Source organism: Ranitomeya variabilis, chromosome 3 (assembly GCF_051348905.1).
Source record: "Ranitomeya variabilis isolate aRanVar5 chromosome 3, aRanVar5.hap1, whole genome shotgun sequence".
Lineage (NCBI taxonomy): Eukaryota > Metazoa > Chordata > Amphibia > Anura > Dendrobatidae > Ranitomeya > Ranitomeya variabilis.
Genome location: NC_135234.1, coordinates 8,604,530 through 8,624,002, shown reverse-complemented (window position 1 = coordinate 8,624,002; position 19,473 = coordinate 8,604,530). Strand labels below are relative to the sequence as shown.

Here is a 19,473-nt window from a genome sequence, read left to right as displayed (position 1 = left end):
CCCCTTTATGATCACGGGCTCCCTGCTCCCCTCTATGTTCACGGGCTCCCTGCGCTCCTCTATGTTCACGGGCTTCCTGCTCCCCTCTATCCTCATGGGCTCCCTGCTCCCCTCTATCCTCATGGGCTCCCTGCTCCCCTCTATCCTCATGGGCTCCCTGCGCCCCTCTATCCTCATGGGCTCCCTGCTCTCCTCTATCCTCATGGGCTCCCTGCGCCCCTCTATCCTCATGGGCTCCCTGCTCTCCTCTATCCTCATGGGCTCCCTGCTCCCCTCTATCCTCACGGGCTCCCTGCACCTCTCTATGTTCACGGGCTCCCTGCTCCCCTCTATCCTCATGGGCTCCCTGCTCTCCTCTATCCTCATGGGCTCCCTGCGCCCCTCTATCCTCACGGGCTCCCTGCACCTCTCTATGTTCACGGGCTCCCTGCTCCCCTCTATCCTCACGGGCTCCCTGCGCCCCTCTATGTTCACGGGCTCCCTGCTCCCCTCTATGTTCACGGGCTTCCTGCTCCCCTCTATCCTCATGGGCTCCCTGCTCCCCTCTATCCTCATGGGCTCCCTGCTCCCCTCTATCCTCACGGGCTCCCTGCTCCCATCTATCCTCACGGGCTCCCTGCACCCCTCTATCCTCACGGGCTCCCTGCACCCCTCTATCCTCACGGGCTCCCTGCTCCCCTCTATCCTCACGGGCTCCCTGCACCCCTCTATCCTCACGGGCTCCCTGCTCCCCTCTATCCTCACGGGCTCCCTGCACCCCTCTATCCTCACGGGCTCCCTGCTCCCCTCTATCCTCACGGGCTCCCTGCACCCCTCTATCCTCACGGGCTCCCTGCTCCCCTCTATCCTCACGGGCTCCCTGCTCCCCTCTATCCTCACGGGCTCCCTGCTCCCCTCTATCCTCACGGGCTCCCTGCTCCCCTCTATCCTCACGGGCTCCCTGCACCCCTCTATCCTCACGGGCTCCCTGCTCCCCTCTATCCTCACGGGCTCCCTGCTCCCCTCTATCCTCACGGGCTCCCTGCACCCCTCTATCCTCACGGGCTCCCTGCTCCCCTCTATCCTCACGGGCTCCCTGCTCCCCTCTATCCTCACGGGCTCCCTGCACCCCTCTATCCTCACGGGCTCCCTGCTCCCCTCTATCCTCACGGGCTCCCTGCTCCCCTCTATCCTCACGGGCTCCCTGCTCCCCTCTATCCTCACGGGCTCCCTGCTCCCCTCTATCCTCACGGGCTCCCTGCTCCCCTCTATCCTCACGGGCTCCCTGCACCCCTCTATCCTCACGGGCTCCCTGCTCCCCTCTATCCTCACGGGCTCCCTGCTCCCCTCTATCCTCATGGGCTCCCTGCACCCCTCTATCCTCATGGGCTCCCTGCACCCCTCTATCCTCATGGGCTCCCTGCTCCCCTCTATCCTCATGGGCTCCCTGCTCCCCTCTATCCTCATGGGCTCCCTGCGCCCCTCTATCCTCATGGGCTCCCTGCTCTCCTCTATCCTCATGGGCTCCCTGCGCCCCTCTATCCTCATGGGCTCCCTGCTCTCCTCTATCCTCATGGGCTCCCTGCTCCCCTCTATCCTCACGGGCTCCCTGCACCTCTCTATGTTCACGGGCTCCCTGCTCCCCTCTATCCTCATGGGCTCCCTGCTCTCCTCTATCCTCATGGGCTCCCTGCGCCCCTCTATCCTCACGGGCTCCCTGCACCTCTCTATGTTCACGGGCTCCCTGCTCCCCTCTATCCTCACGGGCTCCCTGCGCCCCTCTATGTTCACGGGCTCCCTGCTCCCCTCTATGTTCACGGGCTTCCTGCTCCCCTCTATCCTCATGGGCTCCCTGCTCCCCTCTATCCTCATGGGCTCCCTGCTCCCCTCTATCCTCACGGGCTCCCTGCTCCCCTCTATCCTCACGGGCTCCCTGCACCCCTCTATCCTCACGGGCTCCCTGCACCCCTCTATCCTCACGGGCTCCCTGCTCCCCTCTATCCTCACGGGCTCCCTGCACCCCTCTATCCTCACGGGCTCCCTGCTCCCCTCTATCCTCACGGGCTCCCTGCACCCCTCTATCCTCACGGGCTCCCTGCTCCCCTCTATCCTCATGGGCTCCCTGCTCCCCTCTATCCTCACGGGCTCCCTGCTCCCCTCTATCCTCACGGGCTCCCTGCTCCCCTCTATCCTCACGGGCTCCCTGCTCCCCTCTATCCTCACGGGCTCCCTGCACCCCTCTATCCTCACGGGCTCCCTGCTCCCCTCTATCCTCACGGGCTCCCTGCTCCCCTCTATCCTCACGGGCTCCCTGCACCCCTCTATCCTCACGGGCTCCCTGCTCCCCTCTATCCTCATGGGCTCCCTGCTCCCCTCTATCCTCATGGGCTCCCTGCACCCCTCTATCCTCATGGGCTCCCTGCTCCCCTCTATCCTCATGGGCTCCCTGCTCCCCTCTATCCTCATGGGCTCCCTGCTCCCCTCTATCCTCATGGGCTCCCTGCACCCCTCTATCCTCATGGGCTCCCTGCTCCCCTCTATCCTCATGGGCTCCCTGCTCCCCTCTATCCTCATGGGCTCCCTGCACCCCTCTATCCTCATGGGCTCCCTGCACCCCTCTATCCTCATGGGCTCCCTGCACCCCTCTATCCTCATGGGCTCCCTGCTCCCCTCTATCCTCATGGGCTCCCTGCCTCCATCCACGCCGTCTCCGTCACCACAGTGATGTGCGTGTATGAACATATGTGACAGCAGTTTTTATTTCTTCCCTTCAGGAGGCGCTGAAGAGCAACATCTGGAGGAAGAGATGGAGGTGAGGTGGGGGCTCCGCTCATGTGTCAGGTACTATGTACCCTCTGGGTGATATATCTGTTATCTCGCTTTTCTCTACTCTTGTGTAGATATATAGCCATACAGCCCCCATTCATGGATCTCGCCATAGCTGGGTCCATGGCTCACCCGGGAAGGTCAGTCGGAACGGGGGAGTATAACACCTGTCAGCCATTTTGTCCCCTCCCCGATTTGTACGGATAACGCTGTTTGGAAGGTGACGCACAACGGCTGCACGCAATTACCGGCCGGACGCCGCAAAAACAACCCAACCATACAAATATCCTGATTATGCTTAAGAGACCACCGGAGAGCGGCCCCCAGCTGGTTACAATCCAGTCCTGGCTGAGGAGCGAGAGGCCGCTGTACTCACTGATCCAGTGATGGATGAGGCTGTACTCACTGATCTAGTGATGGGTGAGGCTGTACTCACTGATCTAGTGATGGGTGAGGCTGTACTCACTGATCCAGTGATGGATGAGGCTGTACTCACTGATCCAGTGATGGATGAGGCTGTACTCACTGATCCAGTGATGGACGAGGCTGTACTCACTGATCCAGTGATGGATGAGGCTGTACTCACTGATCCAGTGATGGATGAGGCTGTACTCACTGATCCAGTGATGGACGAGGCTGTACTCACTGATCCAGTGATGGACGAGGCTGTACTCACTGATCCAGTGATGGACGAGGCTTTACACACTGATCCAGTGATGGATGAGGCTGTACTCACTGATCCAGTGACGGATGAGGCTGTACTCACTGATCCAGTGACGGACGAGGCTGTACACACTGATCCAGTGACGGACGAGGCTGTACTCACTGATCCAGTGACGGACGAGGCTGTACTCACTGATCCAGTGACGGACGAGGCTGTACTCACTGATCCAGTGATGGATGAGGCTGTACTCACTGATCCAGTGATGGATGAGGCTGTACTCACTGATCCAGTGATGGACGAGGCTGTACTCACTGATCCAGTGATGGACGAGGCTGTACTCACTGATCCAGTGATGGACGAGGCTGTACTCACTGATCCAGTGATGGATGAGGCTGTACTCACTGATCCAGTGATGGATGAGGCTGTACTCACTGATCCAGTGATGGATGAGGCTGTACTCACTGATCCAGTGATGGATGAGGCTGTACTCACTGATCCAGTGATGGATGAGGCTGTACTCACTGATCCAGTGATGGATGAGGCTGTACTCACTGATCCAGTGATGGATGAGGCTGTACTCACTGATCCAGTGATGGATGAGGCTGTACTCACTGATCCAGTGATGGACGAGGCTGTACTCACTGATCCAGTGATGGACGAAGTGTAGAGCGATGAGCGCGCAACATTGTAGGAGAATGACGAGAGCGCGGCATTGTAACAGGGCGACGAGAGCGCAAGACTGTAACAGGGCGACGAGAGTGCGGCATTGTAACAGGGCGACGAGAGCGAGAGATTGTAACAGGGCGACGAGAGTGTTAGATTGTAACAGGGCGACGAGAGTGCGAGATTGTAACAGGGCGACGAGAGCGCGAGATTGTAACAGGGCGATGAGAGTGTTAGATTGTAACAGGGCGACGAGAGCGCAAGATTGTAACAGGGCGACGAGAGTGTTAGATTGTAACAGGGCGATGAGAGTGCGAGATTGTAACAGGGCGACGAGAGCGCGAGATTGTAACAGGGCGACGAGAGTGCGAGATTGTAACAGGGCGATGAGAGTGTTAGATTGTAACAGGGCGACGAGAGCGCGAGATTGTAACAGGGCGACGAGAGTGTTAGATTGTAACAGGGCGACGAGAGCGCGAGATTGTAACAGGGCGACGAGAGCGAGAGATTGTAACAGGGCGATGAGAGTGTTAGATTGTAACAGGGCGACGAGAGCGCAAGATTGTAACAGGGCGACGAGAGTGTTAGATTGTAACAGGGCGATGAGAGTGCGAGATTGTAACAGGGCGACGAGAGCGCAAGATTGTAACAGGGCGACGAGAGTGTTAGATTGTAACAGGGCGATGAGAGTGCGAGATTGTAACAGGGCGACGAGAGCGCAAGATTGTAACAGGGCGACGAGAGTGTGAGATTGTAACAGGGCGATGAGAGTGTTAGATTGTAACAGGGCGACGAGAGCGCGAGATTGTAACAGGGCGATGAGAGTGTTAGATTGTAACAGGGCGACAAGAGCGCGAGATTGTAACAGGGCGACGAGAGTGTTAGATTGTAACAGGGCGACGAGAGTGTTAGATTGTAACAGGGCGACGAGAGTGTTAGATTGTAACAGGGCGACGAGAGTGTTAGATTGTAACAGGGCGACGAGAGTGCGGCATTGTAACAGGGCGACGAGAGCGAGAGATTGTAACAGGGCGACGAGAGTGTTAGATTGTAACAGGGCGACGAGAGTGCGAGATTGTAACAGGGCGACGAGAGCGCGAGATTGTAACAGGGCGATGAGAGTGTTAGATTGTAACAGGGCGACGAGAGCGCAAGATTGTAACAGGGCGACGAGAGTGTTAGATTGTAACAGGGCGATGAGAGTGCGAGATTGTAACAGGGCGACGAGAGCGCGAGATTGTAACAGGGCGACGAGAGTGCGAGATTGTAACAGGGCGATGAGAGTGTTAGATTGTAACAGGGCGACGAGAGCGCGAGATTGTAACAGGGCGACGAGAGTGTTAGATTGTAACAGGGCGACGAGAGCGCGAGATTGTAACAGGGCGACGAGAGCGAGAGATTGTAACAGGGCGATGAGAGTGTTAGATTGTAACAGGGCGACGAGAGCGCAAGATTGTAACAGGGCGACGAGAGTGTTAGATTGTAACAGGGCGATGAGAGTGCGAGATTGTAACAGGGCGACGAGAGCGCAAGATTGTAACAGGGCGACGAGAGTGTTAGATTGTAACAGGGCGATGAGAGTGCGAGATTGTAACAGGGCGACGAGAGCGCAAGATTGTAACAGGGCGACGAGAGTGTTAGATTGTAACAGGGCGATGAGAGTGTTAGATTGTAACAGGGCGACGAGAGCGCGAGATTGTAACAGGGCGATGAGAGTGTTAGATTGTAACAGGGCGACAAGAGCGCGAGATTGTAACAGGGCGACGAGAGTGTTAGATTGTAACAGGGCGACGAGAGTGTTAGATTGTAACAGGGCGACGAGAGTGTTAGATTGTAACAGGGCGACGAGAGTGTTAGATTGTAACAGGGCGACGAGAGTGTTAGATTGTAACAGGGCGACGAGAGTGTTAGATTGTAACAGGGCGACGAGAGTGTTAGATTGTAACAGGGCGATGAGAGTGTTAGATTGTAACAGGGCGACGAGAGTGTTAGATTGTAACAGGGCGATGAGAGTGTTAGATTGTAACAGGGCGACGAGAGTGTTAGATTGTAACAGGGCGATGAGAGTGTTAGATTGTAACAGGGCGACGAGAGTGTTAGATTGTAACAGGGCGATGAGAGCGCGAGATTGTAACAGGGCGACGAGAGCGCGAGATTGTAACAGGGCGATGAGAGTGTTAGATTGTAACAGGGCGACGAGAGCGCGAGATTGTAACAGGGCGATGAGAGTGTTAGATTGTAACAGGGCGATGAGAGTGTTAGATTGTAACAGGGCGATGAGAGTGTTAGATTGTAACAGGGCGATGAGAGTGTTAGATTGTAACAGGGCGATGAGAGTGTTAGATTGTAACAGGGCGATGAGAGTGTTAGATTGTAACAGGGCGATGAGAGTGTTAGATTGTAACAGGGCGATGAGAGTGTTAGATTGTAACAGGGCGATGAGAGCGCGAGATTGTAACAGGGCGACAAGAGCGCGAGATTGTAACAGGGTGACGAGAGCGCGGCATTGTAACAGGGTGACGAGTCCCACATTTATAAGCTCCCGCTCCGGAGACCCCTCATCCACACGTACTGTCCATTGGTATCAGTGAGCCTATGTGTAATGCTTCAGTTTTCCTGTGGGGGAGCTGTAGTGGAATTGAGCACGTGCCCCCTCAGATTATTGTGGATCTCGGGGGTCCCGGCAGCGCTTCATTTCTGGAGGCCGGTAAGCAGCGGATATTCCTTTATGGTGCAGATACTGATCTGCCTGATTTACAGTAGAAGTCAGTGACCACCCCCATAATCATGTCTCCTGCAGGATGTCGGGGGGAAGGAGACCCCCAGGGCCGACCTCAGAGACATTCAGAAGACGCAGAGAAGATCCCTGAGTGACTGGTGTTATTCTGAGCACTATGAGCCGGCTGTGCTCATACAGGTAGAGTACTGGGCCGACACCAGAACCCGGCCCATTGTACAGCACGAAGACGCCAACATCAGGGCGCGTCGTCCTCCCAATCTGCTGCCGGTCACCACGCTGGCCCCAGGGACGCCGGACAGACGAGCGGTGCATATGGCGATGTATGGAGGCTGTGCCATCAGGACATGCAGAGACCGGTCAGCTCATGGCTGCTGCCCAGGACATTAACCTTCACGCCCCCGAGACCCGGCCGGACCCTCCTGTGTGCGCTGGTAACTGCTGGTGTCTGTCTGCTGCAGGTCATACATGAAGCTCTGCAGTCGTACAGGTGCATGGACGCCTACCACCACAGCCAGGACAACTCACTGCTGCTCGTCCTGCACAATCCCATGGACGCTTTCCGACAAAGCCAGGAGTCCTGGGACATGGCCCTTCACTCCAACGTCAGCTTCAGGTCAGCACTGAGCCCCCAAACTGCCCTGCAAACATCTGCCCCAAGCCCTGAGCTCCTGTCTGTGCTCCTCTCCGTGACATTACGGCAAGGGGAAGTGGTGGATGGTGGAGACCAGCGGACGAGGTGTCACTGATCGGCAAATTGTGAACAAATGGAGACAACATGCTCACAACCTCCTGAGTCACCTGTCCAGAGTTGAGCCTCGTGCAGAAATCCCGGCACCTCCGGCCTCGGCTGCTGTCACTGAGGTCATTAATGGTTATCTGAGGAAGGGTCTACTGCTGAGTATACAAATCATCAGGATCCGCTGCCAGCAGCTCCTGTGTAATCACCGACCAATGATGTCCCTGATGTGCCCGATGGAGACAAAACCAGAGATGCTGCCGGCAGCTCCTGTGTAATCACCGACCGATGACGTCCCTGATGTGCCTGATGGAGACAAAACCAGAGACTCTGCCGGCAGCTGCTGTGTAATCACCGACCAATGATGTCCCTGATGTGCCTGATGGAGACAAAACCAGAGATTCTGCCGGCAGCTCCTGTGTAATCACCGACCGATGACGTCCCTGATGTGCCTGATGGAGACAAAACCAGAGACGCTGCCGGCAGCTCCTGTGTAATCACCGACCAATGATGTCCCCAATGTGGTCGATGGAGACGGAAATGCTCCAGCCTTGGGAGTAGGTTCAGGACATGCTGGCGACTCACAGTAGTGTGAGGAACATGTAGCCCCGGGATGTTGTGATTTCTGCACGAGACTCCAACTCCGCAATGGAGACACCCCATCATGGTAATCTTCATACATCCCCCATCAATGTATACTTCATACATCCCCCATCACTGTGCTCTTCATACATCCCCCAACACTGTGCTCTTCATACATCCCCATCACCGTGGTCTTCATACATCCCCATCACTGTGCTCTTCATACATCCCCATCACTGTGTCCTTCATACATCCCCCATCACTGTGTCCTTCATACACCCCCATCACTGTGTCCTTCATACATCCCGCATCACTGTGCTCTTCATACACCCCCATCACTGTGTCCTTCATACATCCCCCATCACTGTGCTCTTCATACATCCCCCAACACTGTGTTCTTCATACATCCCCCATCACTGTGCTCTTCATACATCCCCCATCACTGTGTCCTTCATACATCCCCCATCACTGTGCTCTTCATACATCCCCCTTCACTGTGTCCTTCATACATCCCCCATCACTGTGCTCTTCATACATCCCCATCACTGTGCTCTTCATACATCCCCATCACTGTGCTCTTCATACATCCCCCATCACTGTGTCCTTCATACATCCCCATCACCGTGTTCTTCATACATCCCCCATCACTGTGCTCTTCATACATCCCCAACACTGTGTTCTTCATACATCCCCCATCACTGTGCTCTTCATACACCCCCATCACTGTGTCCTTCATACATCCCCCATCACTGTGCTCTTCATACATCCCCCAACACTGTGTTCTTCATACATCCCCCATCACTGTGCTCTTCATACATCCCCCATCACCGTGCTCTTCATACATCCCCCATCACTGTGCTCTTCATACATCCCCCATCACTGTGCTCTTCATACATCCCCCATCACTGTGCTCTTCATACATCCCCCATCACTGTGCTCTTCATACATCCCCCATCACTGTGCTCTTCATACATCCCCCATCACTGTGCTCTTCATACATCCCCCATCACCGTGCTCTTCATACACCCCATCACCGTGCTCTTCATACATCCCCCCATCACTGTGCTCTTCATACACCCCCATCACTGTGTCCTTCATACATCCCCCATCACTGTGCTCTTCATACACCCCCATCACCGTGCTCTTCATACATCCCCCATCACCGTGCTCTTCATACACCCCCATCACTGTGCTCTTCATACATCCCCATCACTGTGTCCTTCATACATCCCCCATCACCGTGCTCTTCATACACCCCTATCACTGTGCTCTTCATACATCCCCCATCACTGTGCTCTTCATACATCCCCCATCACTGTGCTCTTCATACATCCCCCATCACTGTGCTCTTCATACACCCCTATCACTGTGCTCTTCATACATCCCCCATCACTGTGCTCTTCATACATCCCCCATCACTGTGCTCTTCATACATCCCCATCACCGTGCTCTTCATACACCCCCATCACTGTGCTCTTCATACACCCCCATCACTGTGCTCTTCATACATCCCCCATCACTGTGCTCTTCATACATCCCCATCACTGTGCTCTTCATACACCCCCATCACTGTGCTCTTCATACACCCCCATCACTGTGCTCTTCATACATCCCCCATCACTGTGCTCTTCATACATCCCCCCATCACTGTGCTCTTCATACATCCCCCATCACCGTGCTCTTCATACATCCCCCCATCACTGTGCTCTTCATACATCCCCCATCACCGTGCTCTTCATACATCCCCCATCACCGTGCTCTTCATACACCCCCATCACTGTGCTCTTCATACATCCCCATCACTGTGTCCTTCATACATCCCCCATCACCGTGCTCTTCATACACCCCCATCACCGTGCTCTTCATACACCCCCATCACCGTGCTCTTCATACACCCTCATCACTGTGTCCTTCATACATCCCCCATCACTGTGCTCTTCATACATCCCTCATCACTGTGTTCTTCATACATCCCCCCATCACTGTGCTCTTCATACATCCCCATCACTGTGTCCTTCATACATCCCCATCACTGTGTCCTTCATACATCCCCATCACTGTGCTCTTCATACATCCCCCATCACTGTGCTCTTCATACATCCCCATCACTGTGTCCTTCATACATCCCCATCACTGTGTCCTTCATACATCCCCATCACTGTGCTCTTCATACATCCCCCATCACTGTGCTCTTCATACACCCCCATCACCGTGCTCTTCATACACCCCCATCACCATGCTCTTCATACACCCCCATCACCATGCTCTTCATACATCCCCATCACTGTGTACTTCATACATCCCCCATCACTGTGCTCTTCATACATCCCCCATCACCGTGCTCTTCATACACCCCCATCACTGTGCTCTTCATACATCCCACATCACTGTGTCCTTCATACACCCCCATCACTGTGCTCTTCATACATCCCCCATCACTGTGTCCTTCATACATCCCCCATCACTGTGTCCTTCATACACCCCCATCACTGTGCTCTTCATACATCCCCCATCACTGTGCTCTTCATACACCCCCATCACCGTGCTCTTCATACATCCCCCATCACTGTGCTCTTCATACATCCCCCATCACTGTGCTCTTCATACACCCCCATCACCGTGCTCTTCATACACCCCCATCACTGTGCTCTTCATACACCCCCATCACTGTGCTCTTCATACATCCCCCATCACTGTGCTCTTCATACACCCCCATCACCGTGCTCTTCATACATCCCCCATCACTGTGCTCTTCATACATCCCCCATCACTGTGTCCTTCATACATCCCCCATCACTGTGTCCTTCATACACCCCCATCACCGTGCTCTTCATACACCCCCATCACTGTGCTCTTCATACACCCCCATCACTGTGCTCTTCATACATCCCCCATCACTGTGCTCTTCATACACCCCCATCACCGTGCTCTTCATACATCCCCCATCACTGTGCTCTTCATACATCCCCCATCACTGTGTCCTTCATACACCCCCATCACCGTGCTCTTCATACACCCCCATCACCGTGCTCTTCATACATCCCCCCATCACTGTGCTCTTCATACATCCCTCATCACTGTGCTCTTCATACACCCCCATCACTGTGCTCTTCATACACCCCCATCACTGTGCTCTTCATACACCCCCATCACGGTGTCCTTCATACATCCCCCATCACTGTGCTCTTCATACATCCCTCATCACTGTGCTCTTCATACACCCCCATCACTGTGCTCTTCATACACCCCCATCACTGTGCTCTTCATACACCCCCATCACGGTGTCCTTCATACATCCCCCATCACTGTGCTCTTCATACACCCCCATCACTGTGCTCTTCATACACCCCCATCACTGTGCTCTTCATACATCCCCCCATCACTGTGCTCTTCATACATCCCTCATCACTGTGCTCTTCATACACCCCCATCACTGTGCTCTTCATACACCCCCATCACTGTGCTCTTCATACACCCCCATCACGGTGTCCTTCATACATCCCCCATCACTGTGCTCTTCATACATCCCTCATCACTGTGCTCTTCATACACCCCCATCACTGTGCTCTTCATACACCCCCATCACTGTGCTCTTCATACACCCCCATCACGGTGTCCTTCATACATCCCCCATCACTGTGCTCTTCATACACCCCCATCACTGTGCTCTTCATACACCCCCATCACCGTGCTCTTCATACACCCCTATCACTGTGCTCTTCATACACCCCCATCACTGTGCTCTTCATACACCCCCATCACTGTGCTCTTCATACACCCCATCACTGCTCTTCATACATCCCCCATCACTGTGCTCTTCATACACCCCCATCACTGTGCTCTTCATACATCCCCCATCACTGTGTCCTTCATACACCCCCATCACTGTGCTCTTCATACATCCCCATCACTGTGCTCTTCATACATCCCCCATCACTGTGTCCTTCATACATCCCCCATCACTGTGCTCTTCATACACCCCCATCACCGTGCTCTTCATACATCCCCCATCACCGTGCTCTTCATACATCCCCCATCACTGTGCTCTTCATACATCCCCCCATCACTGTGCTCTTCATACATCCCTCATCACTGTGCTCTTCATACACCCCCATCACTGTGCTCTTCATACACCCCCATCACTGTGCTCTTCATACACCCCCATCACGGTGTCCTTCATACATCCCCCATCACTGTGCTCTTCATACACCCCCATCACTGTGCTCTTCATACACCCCCATCACTGTGCTCTTCATACACCCCCATCACTGTGCTCTTCATACACCCCATCACTGCTCTTCATACATCCCCCATCACTGTGCTCTTCATACACCCCCATCACTGTGCTCTTCATACATCCCCCATCACCGTGCTCTTCATACATCCCCCATCACTGTGCTCTTCATACATCCCCCCATCACTGTGCTCTTCATACATCCCTCATCACTGTGCTCTTCATACACCCCCATCACTGTGCTCTTCATACACCCCCATCACTGTGCTCTTCATACACCCCCATCACGGTGTCCTTCATACATCCCCCATCACTGTGCTCTTCATACACCCCCATCACTGTGCTCTTCATACACCCCCATCACTGTGCTCTTCATACACCCCCATCACTGTGCTCTTCATACACCCCATCACTGCTCTTCATACATCCCCCATCACTGTGCTCTTCATACATCCCCCATCACTGTGCTCTTCATACATCCCCCCATCACTGTGCTCTTCATACATCCCCATCACTGTGCTCTTCATACACCCCCATCACTGTGCTCTTCATACATCCCCCATCACCGTGCTCTTCATACACCCCCATCACTGTGCTCTTCATACACCCCCATCACTGTGCTCTTCATACATCCCCCATCACCGTGCTCTTCATACATCCCCATCACCGTGCTCTTCATACACCCCATCACTGCTCTTCATACACCCCCATCACTGTGCTCTTCATACACCCCCATCACTGTGCTCTTCATACATCCCCCATCACCGTGCTCTTCATACATCCCCATCACCGTGCTCTTCATACACCCCATCACTGCTCTTCATACACCCCCATCACTGTGCTCTTCATACTTCTCATGCCCTTCTCCTTTGTGATATGTATGGCTGCTTCCTTCATACGCTCTCCTCTGACCTCGCCTGATGTTTCCTGTTCTTCTCTGTCACCCGATCACATTTCTTTCCTGCCTTCTCCTTACAGAAACTACCTGGAGCTTGTGGCCGATTCCATCTCCCATTGGGTTCAAGAGGAAGAATCAAAATATCAAGAAGAAAAAGCAGAACGAGAATTAGAAGCTGTGAGTGGAGCGCAAGCCTCGGAGGACAAGGACCTCTCCTTCAATAAGAAGAAGACCCGGAGATCTGTCTCCCCAAAGAAATCAAGAAGTGAGTGCAGCCGGGCTGATGCGTCCTGGGGACGGAAAGTGGCTCCATGCTTTGTCTGTACGAGCGCCTGCACCTCCCCGATGTCCTCTCTGGTCATAGTCTTCACTGGAACGTCTGGTGATGACCTGGAGATGAGTACTGGTGGCCATATTGATGTCATAAAGAAAGACTGTGGGTAAATCTCAGGATACATCTCACTGTATGATGTCACTGATGACATCACAGCTGCACCTTTTTTTAACTCAAATAGGTTTTTATTAAGTATAACATTTCAATAAAACATTTGACAATAATACATGTATTTTCGAATTTCCCCAACAATAACCCCCCCTCACCCACCCCTCCCCCCTCTCCCACCCCTCCCCCCTCTATCCCAATTAGACAGCTCACGCTCTTCTCTTAACATGTCTTGTAACAATATATACGTTAGCATTATGTAATGTCTTCCATCATGAACATATAGACCATTACTGTATAGGCGAAATCTCCCCAGGCCCATCTTCCCTTAACCTCCTCCTAACCCAACTCCAGCCAAGGCGTCCACAATTTGTCAGACAGGACCATCTTCCCTTTGTTGTGATACACTCCCTTCTCGGGGGCAATAACGTGCCCCACATATTTCATGTATTCTCCCCTGGAGGGAGGCTCCTCTTTTATCTAGTTTCTTGCTATGACCTTCCGAGCCGTGTATAGTAGTCTAGCGATTGCTATTTTCAACTTTCCACAACTATCTCCTCTACATGTCCCATCACGCACACCACTGGTTCCCTTGGGATTACACATCTGTACGCCGCCTCTATCCGGCTGAGAACCACCAACCGAGAAGCAGCCAACCTCGGACCCGTCCAGAGCATGTGGAACATTCCGGCATTATCATTCCTACACCTAGGGCATTCCGAGTCAGATCTCAGGCCAGCTCTGTACAGGACATCCGGGGATCTGTACACTCTGTGTACGATATAAAGCTGGGAGAGCCTCATTCAGTGATAGCTTCGGGATCCATTCTAGTACAGACTCCCACGTTTCATCCTCCAAGTGACCCAGCTCTCTTTCCCATTTAGCCGTCTCCCCCATATTTTATCTATCAGAAACAATGTTGGATACATTTTCCCAGGCATCCCCAGGGAGCCATCTTCTAAGCACTGTACCGCCGGACTTTTCGCCACCCTCTCTAGCAATAGTTGCACCACATGGGCAGACGTCCCATGCTCCCAGCCCTTTAAATGCTGACATTGGGCCGCTAAATAGTATATTTCGAGATTAGGTAGAGCCAAACCTCCGGCATCCTTAGGTCACTGAAGCGTCTCCAACCTGAGACGGGGTGCTGCTCCCCCCACACCAAACTTCTAAATAACGAGTTAATCAGTTTGAACTTCCCACACGGTATCCAGATCGGTGAGTTATGGAGAACATACAGTATCTTAGGCATCAGAATCATCGTAATAGGATGAACTCGGCCAACAGCCGTACCTTAATGGATGAAATGGCTGATGACATCATTAATACTACCCAACTGGGTGGCAACAGTGATGTCATCATAGTGAGTGCACACAAGTGTGACTACATAGAAAACTCCACTAGTGACATCACCACGACTGTAAGTAATCAAGGGTGACATCACTTTCCATGTGATGTCATAATAAATGGGCACGAAAGGCAGCATCACTTATTTCAGTTAAAACAGATAGTGCTACTGATGACATCACGACATTCTGTGTAAGGTGTCACTGAAATCACAAGTACAACTATAACTGATGATGTCACTGCGAGGACATCACTGGAGGCGTCATAAGGGTGCATACACTGACATCACTGTCCCAGTGAACACAGTAACAGTAAATTATGTTACTGATGACATCACAGTGCTACATTCAGTGACATCACTGATACCTTGATTACAACAATAATAAGCAATTTTTCTGATGACATCACACGGATCACATAACAGCCAGGTCCATCACTGTACACGGCACTGCTGACAAAGATGGTAAATGTAACCGGTGACATAACTAAGTAAAATTTGTGGCATCACCACTAGTGATGATGTCATCGATGACCGTCTTATGAGTTCCTCCAGAAGATGTGAAATCACTGATGACATCATAGTGAGTCATACTCTAGTGATGATGTCATTGATGAGAGCACTGTGAGATCCTCCATTATTTGCGATAACGCTGATGACCTCATCACTTAGACCCCTAGTGATGATGTCACAAAATAGCATTACATTGTTCAGAAACTTGTCCTTTCCTCAGGTCCAAAGGGCAGTGGATCTCGGCGAGGAAGCCAACGAGAAGAAATGGCCCCACAGCCAGCCCAGAACCCATTCATACGCGAGGAGTCCCTGAAGGTGAGACATGACTTCCACAGTCTTCTCCAAATTCCAAAAATGATCATTTACTGCCGGATCAGCAACACCAAATGCTACAAGGAGGAACATAGCCTCCCATTCTGGAGCTGGGCAGGGACAGTATTGGAACCCACATAGATCTCACAGGATCCCTTATACAGTGGATCCATGGTCACATTGTATGCTGGAGTGCCCCTTTAAGTAAAGTTCATCCCCAGGCCTGGAAAGAAGAACAAGACCGACTGAAGGAAGACGAACGTCTCAAACAGGAGAAGAAAAATGCTAAGGGAGGTAAAGCTGGAAGCAAGAAACGCAGAGGAAGCAAAGAGAGACCGGAGTCCACGCGTCAGCGATCCCTCAGCGCTCAGAAGAAGAACGCCAAGGAGAAGGACAAAGAGGAGGAGCCGAATGGCCCCACGTCTGCCAACGTGGCTTCTGCTGTCCCACAGGACCCTCCTAAGCATGCGTATGAAGTAAGTGTCGTGTCCTGGTGGGTTGTCCGTTCTGGAGGAGGTCCCTGTCCTGGCCCCGGACAGATCCTGGGTCCCGCCATGGCTGTGAGGCCGTCCTGCAGCTATCTGATTGTGGGTCTCTGATTCTTCACTCAGTTCATCGGCTATGACACCGGAGACGATCTGATCCAGGTGTCGGGGGGTTGTCGCTGCCTCTTCCCCACAGATGGAGGCCAAATTCAGGTGGAGCACACACAGTTCGAGAAAGGTAAGGTGACCTGAGATGACAAAGGATGAGAGGGACCCCATTGATCTCGAGGACTGGTGGGTGCGGGGGCTGCAGTCATTGACATGATCAGTGAGGGTCCGAGCTGTCGGACCTCCATCCTGACTTTTATGATGGCTGTAAAACCCCTGATCTGGTGATTTACGCTGTAGTGCAGCAGGGTTGGTGCAGTGTGACAGACAGGCAGTGACCACAGGAAAGTTCAAAGCAAAGTCTCTTTAATGTCCAGCGTGCTCACAAACGGAAAAACAAATGGTCTCCTCCAGATCGCAGCCGGGAAACAAGGCAGTCCTTATGCAAGACCGGTTTCCGTGGGTGACTGCACCGCCGTGTCACGCTGAGCGGTGCAGGCCTTTTGGCTCCGCTTGGCACCGTGTTGCTTCACACAGGCTGAGCTTTGCAGAACCGCCTGCTCTGCAGTTTGCAAACCTAGACTGACGCACCCAACCCTTTACTGCAGGGTTTTTAAACGGAATCTGTGTCCATGGGTCACTTTTAAGACCCGGCCTGGAGGGAGTGAACCGCCCTACTACCATCCTGTAGTTCGCTCCAAAAATAAAAGCCCATGCCCGGTTTTCTTAAATCTGCCTTGGACAAATAGCTGCTTGCCCAAGACCAAACTTCTATTTTGCACTGCAATCACAGCCATATCTGTGACTGTAAGTTCCTCCAGTGGTCTTCATACCCTTCTAGGTGCATCCTGGGGGACACTCACATATCCTGGGGGTCCCTCACATATGACCCCGGTCGCTGCCTCACAACGCTCATCGCTGTATTTCTAGGTTCCAATTACGTGAAAGTGAAGATCCTAAAGGACGGCCACGAATTCCTGGTGCATGTTGTGAATCCTAGGAAGGTGCCCCGTGGTGGTCAGGAAGAGCGCGGTCAGCACCACCGTACAGTCTTGTAATAGCCTTATAATGTACCGGAGCTGACACTGACCTATGACCTTTCTGCAGGGAGTCGGGCGTCGGAGAGTCCAGGCCTCAGCGAGTTTGGGTCATTTTCAGCCACTTTGCACAGTGGGATCCGGCTATCACTGAGCCACTACGGCCCCTCCGGACGTGGACCAGGTAATTGGACCATTGAGACGCCGGCTCAGTTTACTTCCTGCTGAGCTTGTCTGCATTATACACTGCAAGCAGAACTACAGTATAAAGCATGGAGGAGGGAGATGGAGATAGGGCTGGGACCCTCAGCGTGTGATGGCTCGGGGTGATGAGTTCCACCCCTGGATATGATGGTGCCATTAGTAATGGGGAGACTTTTGTAGGACTCCCATAGACTCTCGTAGACACTGCAGCGGGGCTGGAGTCACCAGTCATGGCGGGGTCCTGATGAAGCAGACCTTCGTGGCGGCAGTGTCCAGGGTGTGACAGCTGTGGCCGGACATCGGCCTTACATTTTGTATTGGCTCCTGATATTTACTGATGTTGCTCCCGACACAGAGGACAAAGATCCAGAACTGGAGGCCATGCTGACGTTCCCGTCCATCCACACCCCCAGCGTCATCCCAGCACCACCACCCCAGCCTCCACCACCTTCTTCTGTGAAAGGGCACAAGTCTCCCCGAGGAAAATCCCCGCGAGCTGCCCGAGTGAAGACGCCTCAGGTCCCAGCGGTGAAGGAGACGCCTAAGACCCCAGAGGAGAAGGTGAGGATGTGCCCCTCACAGGACAGAGCTGTGTCCTCCGGAACCACCAGTGACGATGACTCCACTGTCATTTGTTTAGAGTCAGCCAGTCACTCCACGAGTAACAGCAGCCGCAAAACCAGTGAAAGTCCCGGCAGTCCAGGCCCTGAATGTCTCCTACCCCACTGGACTAATGCTGACCTTCACAGAGGACACAGCCACAGGTGAGGAGACATGACTGATGGAGGCACAATGTGCCCCCGACCCATACCCCACACTGCAGAGTGCTCTAATAACCCTCCAGCCCTCACTGCAGAGTGCTGTAATACCCTGCACCCACACTGCAGAGTGCTGTAATATCCCCTCCACCCCACACTGCAGAGTGCTGTAATATCCCCTCCACCCACACTGCAGAGTGCTGTAATATCCCCTCCACCCACACTGCAGAGTGCTGTAATATCCCCTCCACCCCACACTGCAGAGTGCTGTAATATCCCCTCCACCCCACACTGCAGAGTGCTGTAATATCCCCTCCACCCCACACTGCAGAGTGCTGTAATAACCCTCCACCCCACACTGCAGTGCTGTAATATCCCCTCCACCCCACACTGCAGAGTGCTGTAATATCCCCTCCACCCCACACTGCAGAGTGCTGTAATATCCCCTCCACCCCACACTGCAGAGTGCTGTAATATCCCCTCCACCCCACACTGCAGAGTGCTGTAATATCCCCTCCACCCCACACTGCAGAGTGCTGTAATAACCTTCCACCCCACACTGCAGAGTGCTGTAATATCCCCTCCACCCACACTGCAGAGTGCTGTAAGGCTACGTTCACATTTGCGTTGTGCGCCGCAGCGTCGGCACCGCAACGCACAACGCAAACAAAAACGCAGTTGCGTTTTGAACAAAAAACGCTGCGTTTTGCGCCGCATGCGCCCCCCAAAATCTATACAATGTTTTGCATATTTATTGGAAAACGCATGCGTCGTACAACGCACCACGACGCAAGTACTTGCGTCGTCTGCGTTGTCAATACAAATCAATGGTAAAAAAGGCGCATCGACGACGCAAAAGCGACGCAAACACGACGCATGCGTTTTTTAAAAAGTCAGCGCCGCAAAAAAAATGCAACATGTTGCGTTTGCCGCGCCCTGACAGGTGC

General features: G+C 53.3%; 1 protein-coding gene across 1 annotated transcript in view; it reads left to right on the top strand.

Moving 5' to 3' along the window:
• Positions 1–19,473, top strand: part of SPAG17 (sperm associated antigen 17) — a 279,955-nt gene that overhangs the window by 234,548 nt on the left and 25,934 nt on the right. The window contains exons 15-25 of the mRNA XM_077299087.1: positions 2,754–2,791; positions 6,933–7,049; positions 7,331–7,485; positions 13,403–13,587; positions 15,843–15,937; positions 16,156–16,410; positions 16,546–16,657; positions 17,458–17,559; positions 17,635–17,748; positions 18,124–18,329; positions 18,409–18,532. Of these exons, the coding sequence (XP_077155202.1) occupies positions 2,754–2,791; positions 6,933–7,049; positions 7,331–7,485; positions 13,403–13,587; positions 15,843–15,937; positions 16,156–16,410; positions 16,546–16,657; positions 17,458–17,559; positions 17,635–17,748; positions 18,124–18,329; positions 18,409–18,532 (1,503 nt within the window). The remainder of the gene's footprint in view (positions 1–2,753; positions 2,792–6,932; positions 7,050–7,330; positions 7,486–13,402; positions 13,588–15,842; positions 15,938–16,155; positions 16,411–16,545; positions 16,658–17,457; positions 17,560–17,634; positions 17,749–18,123; positions 18,330–18,408; positions 18,533–19,473) is intronic.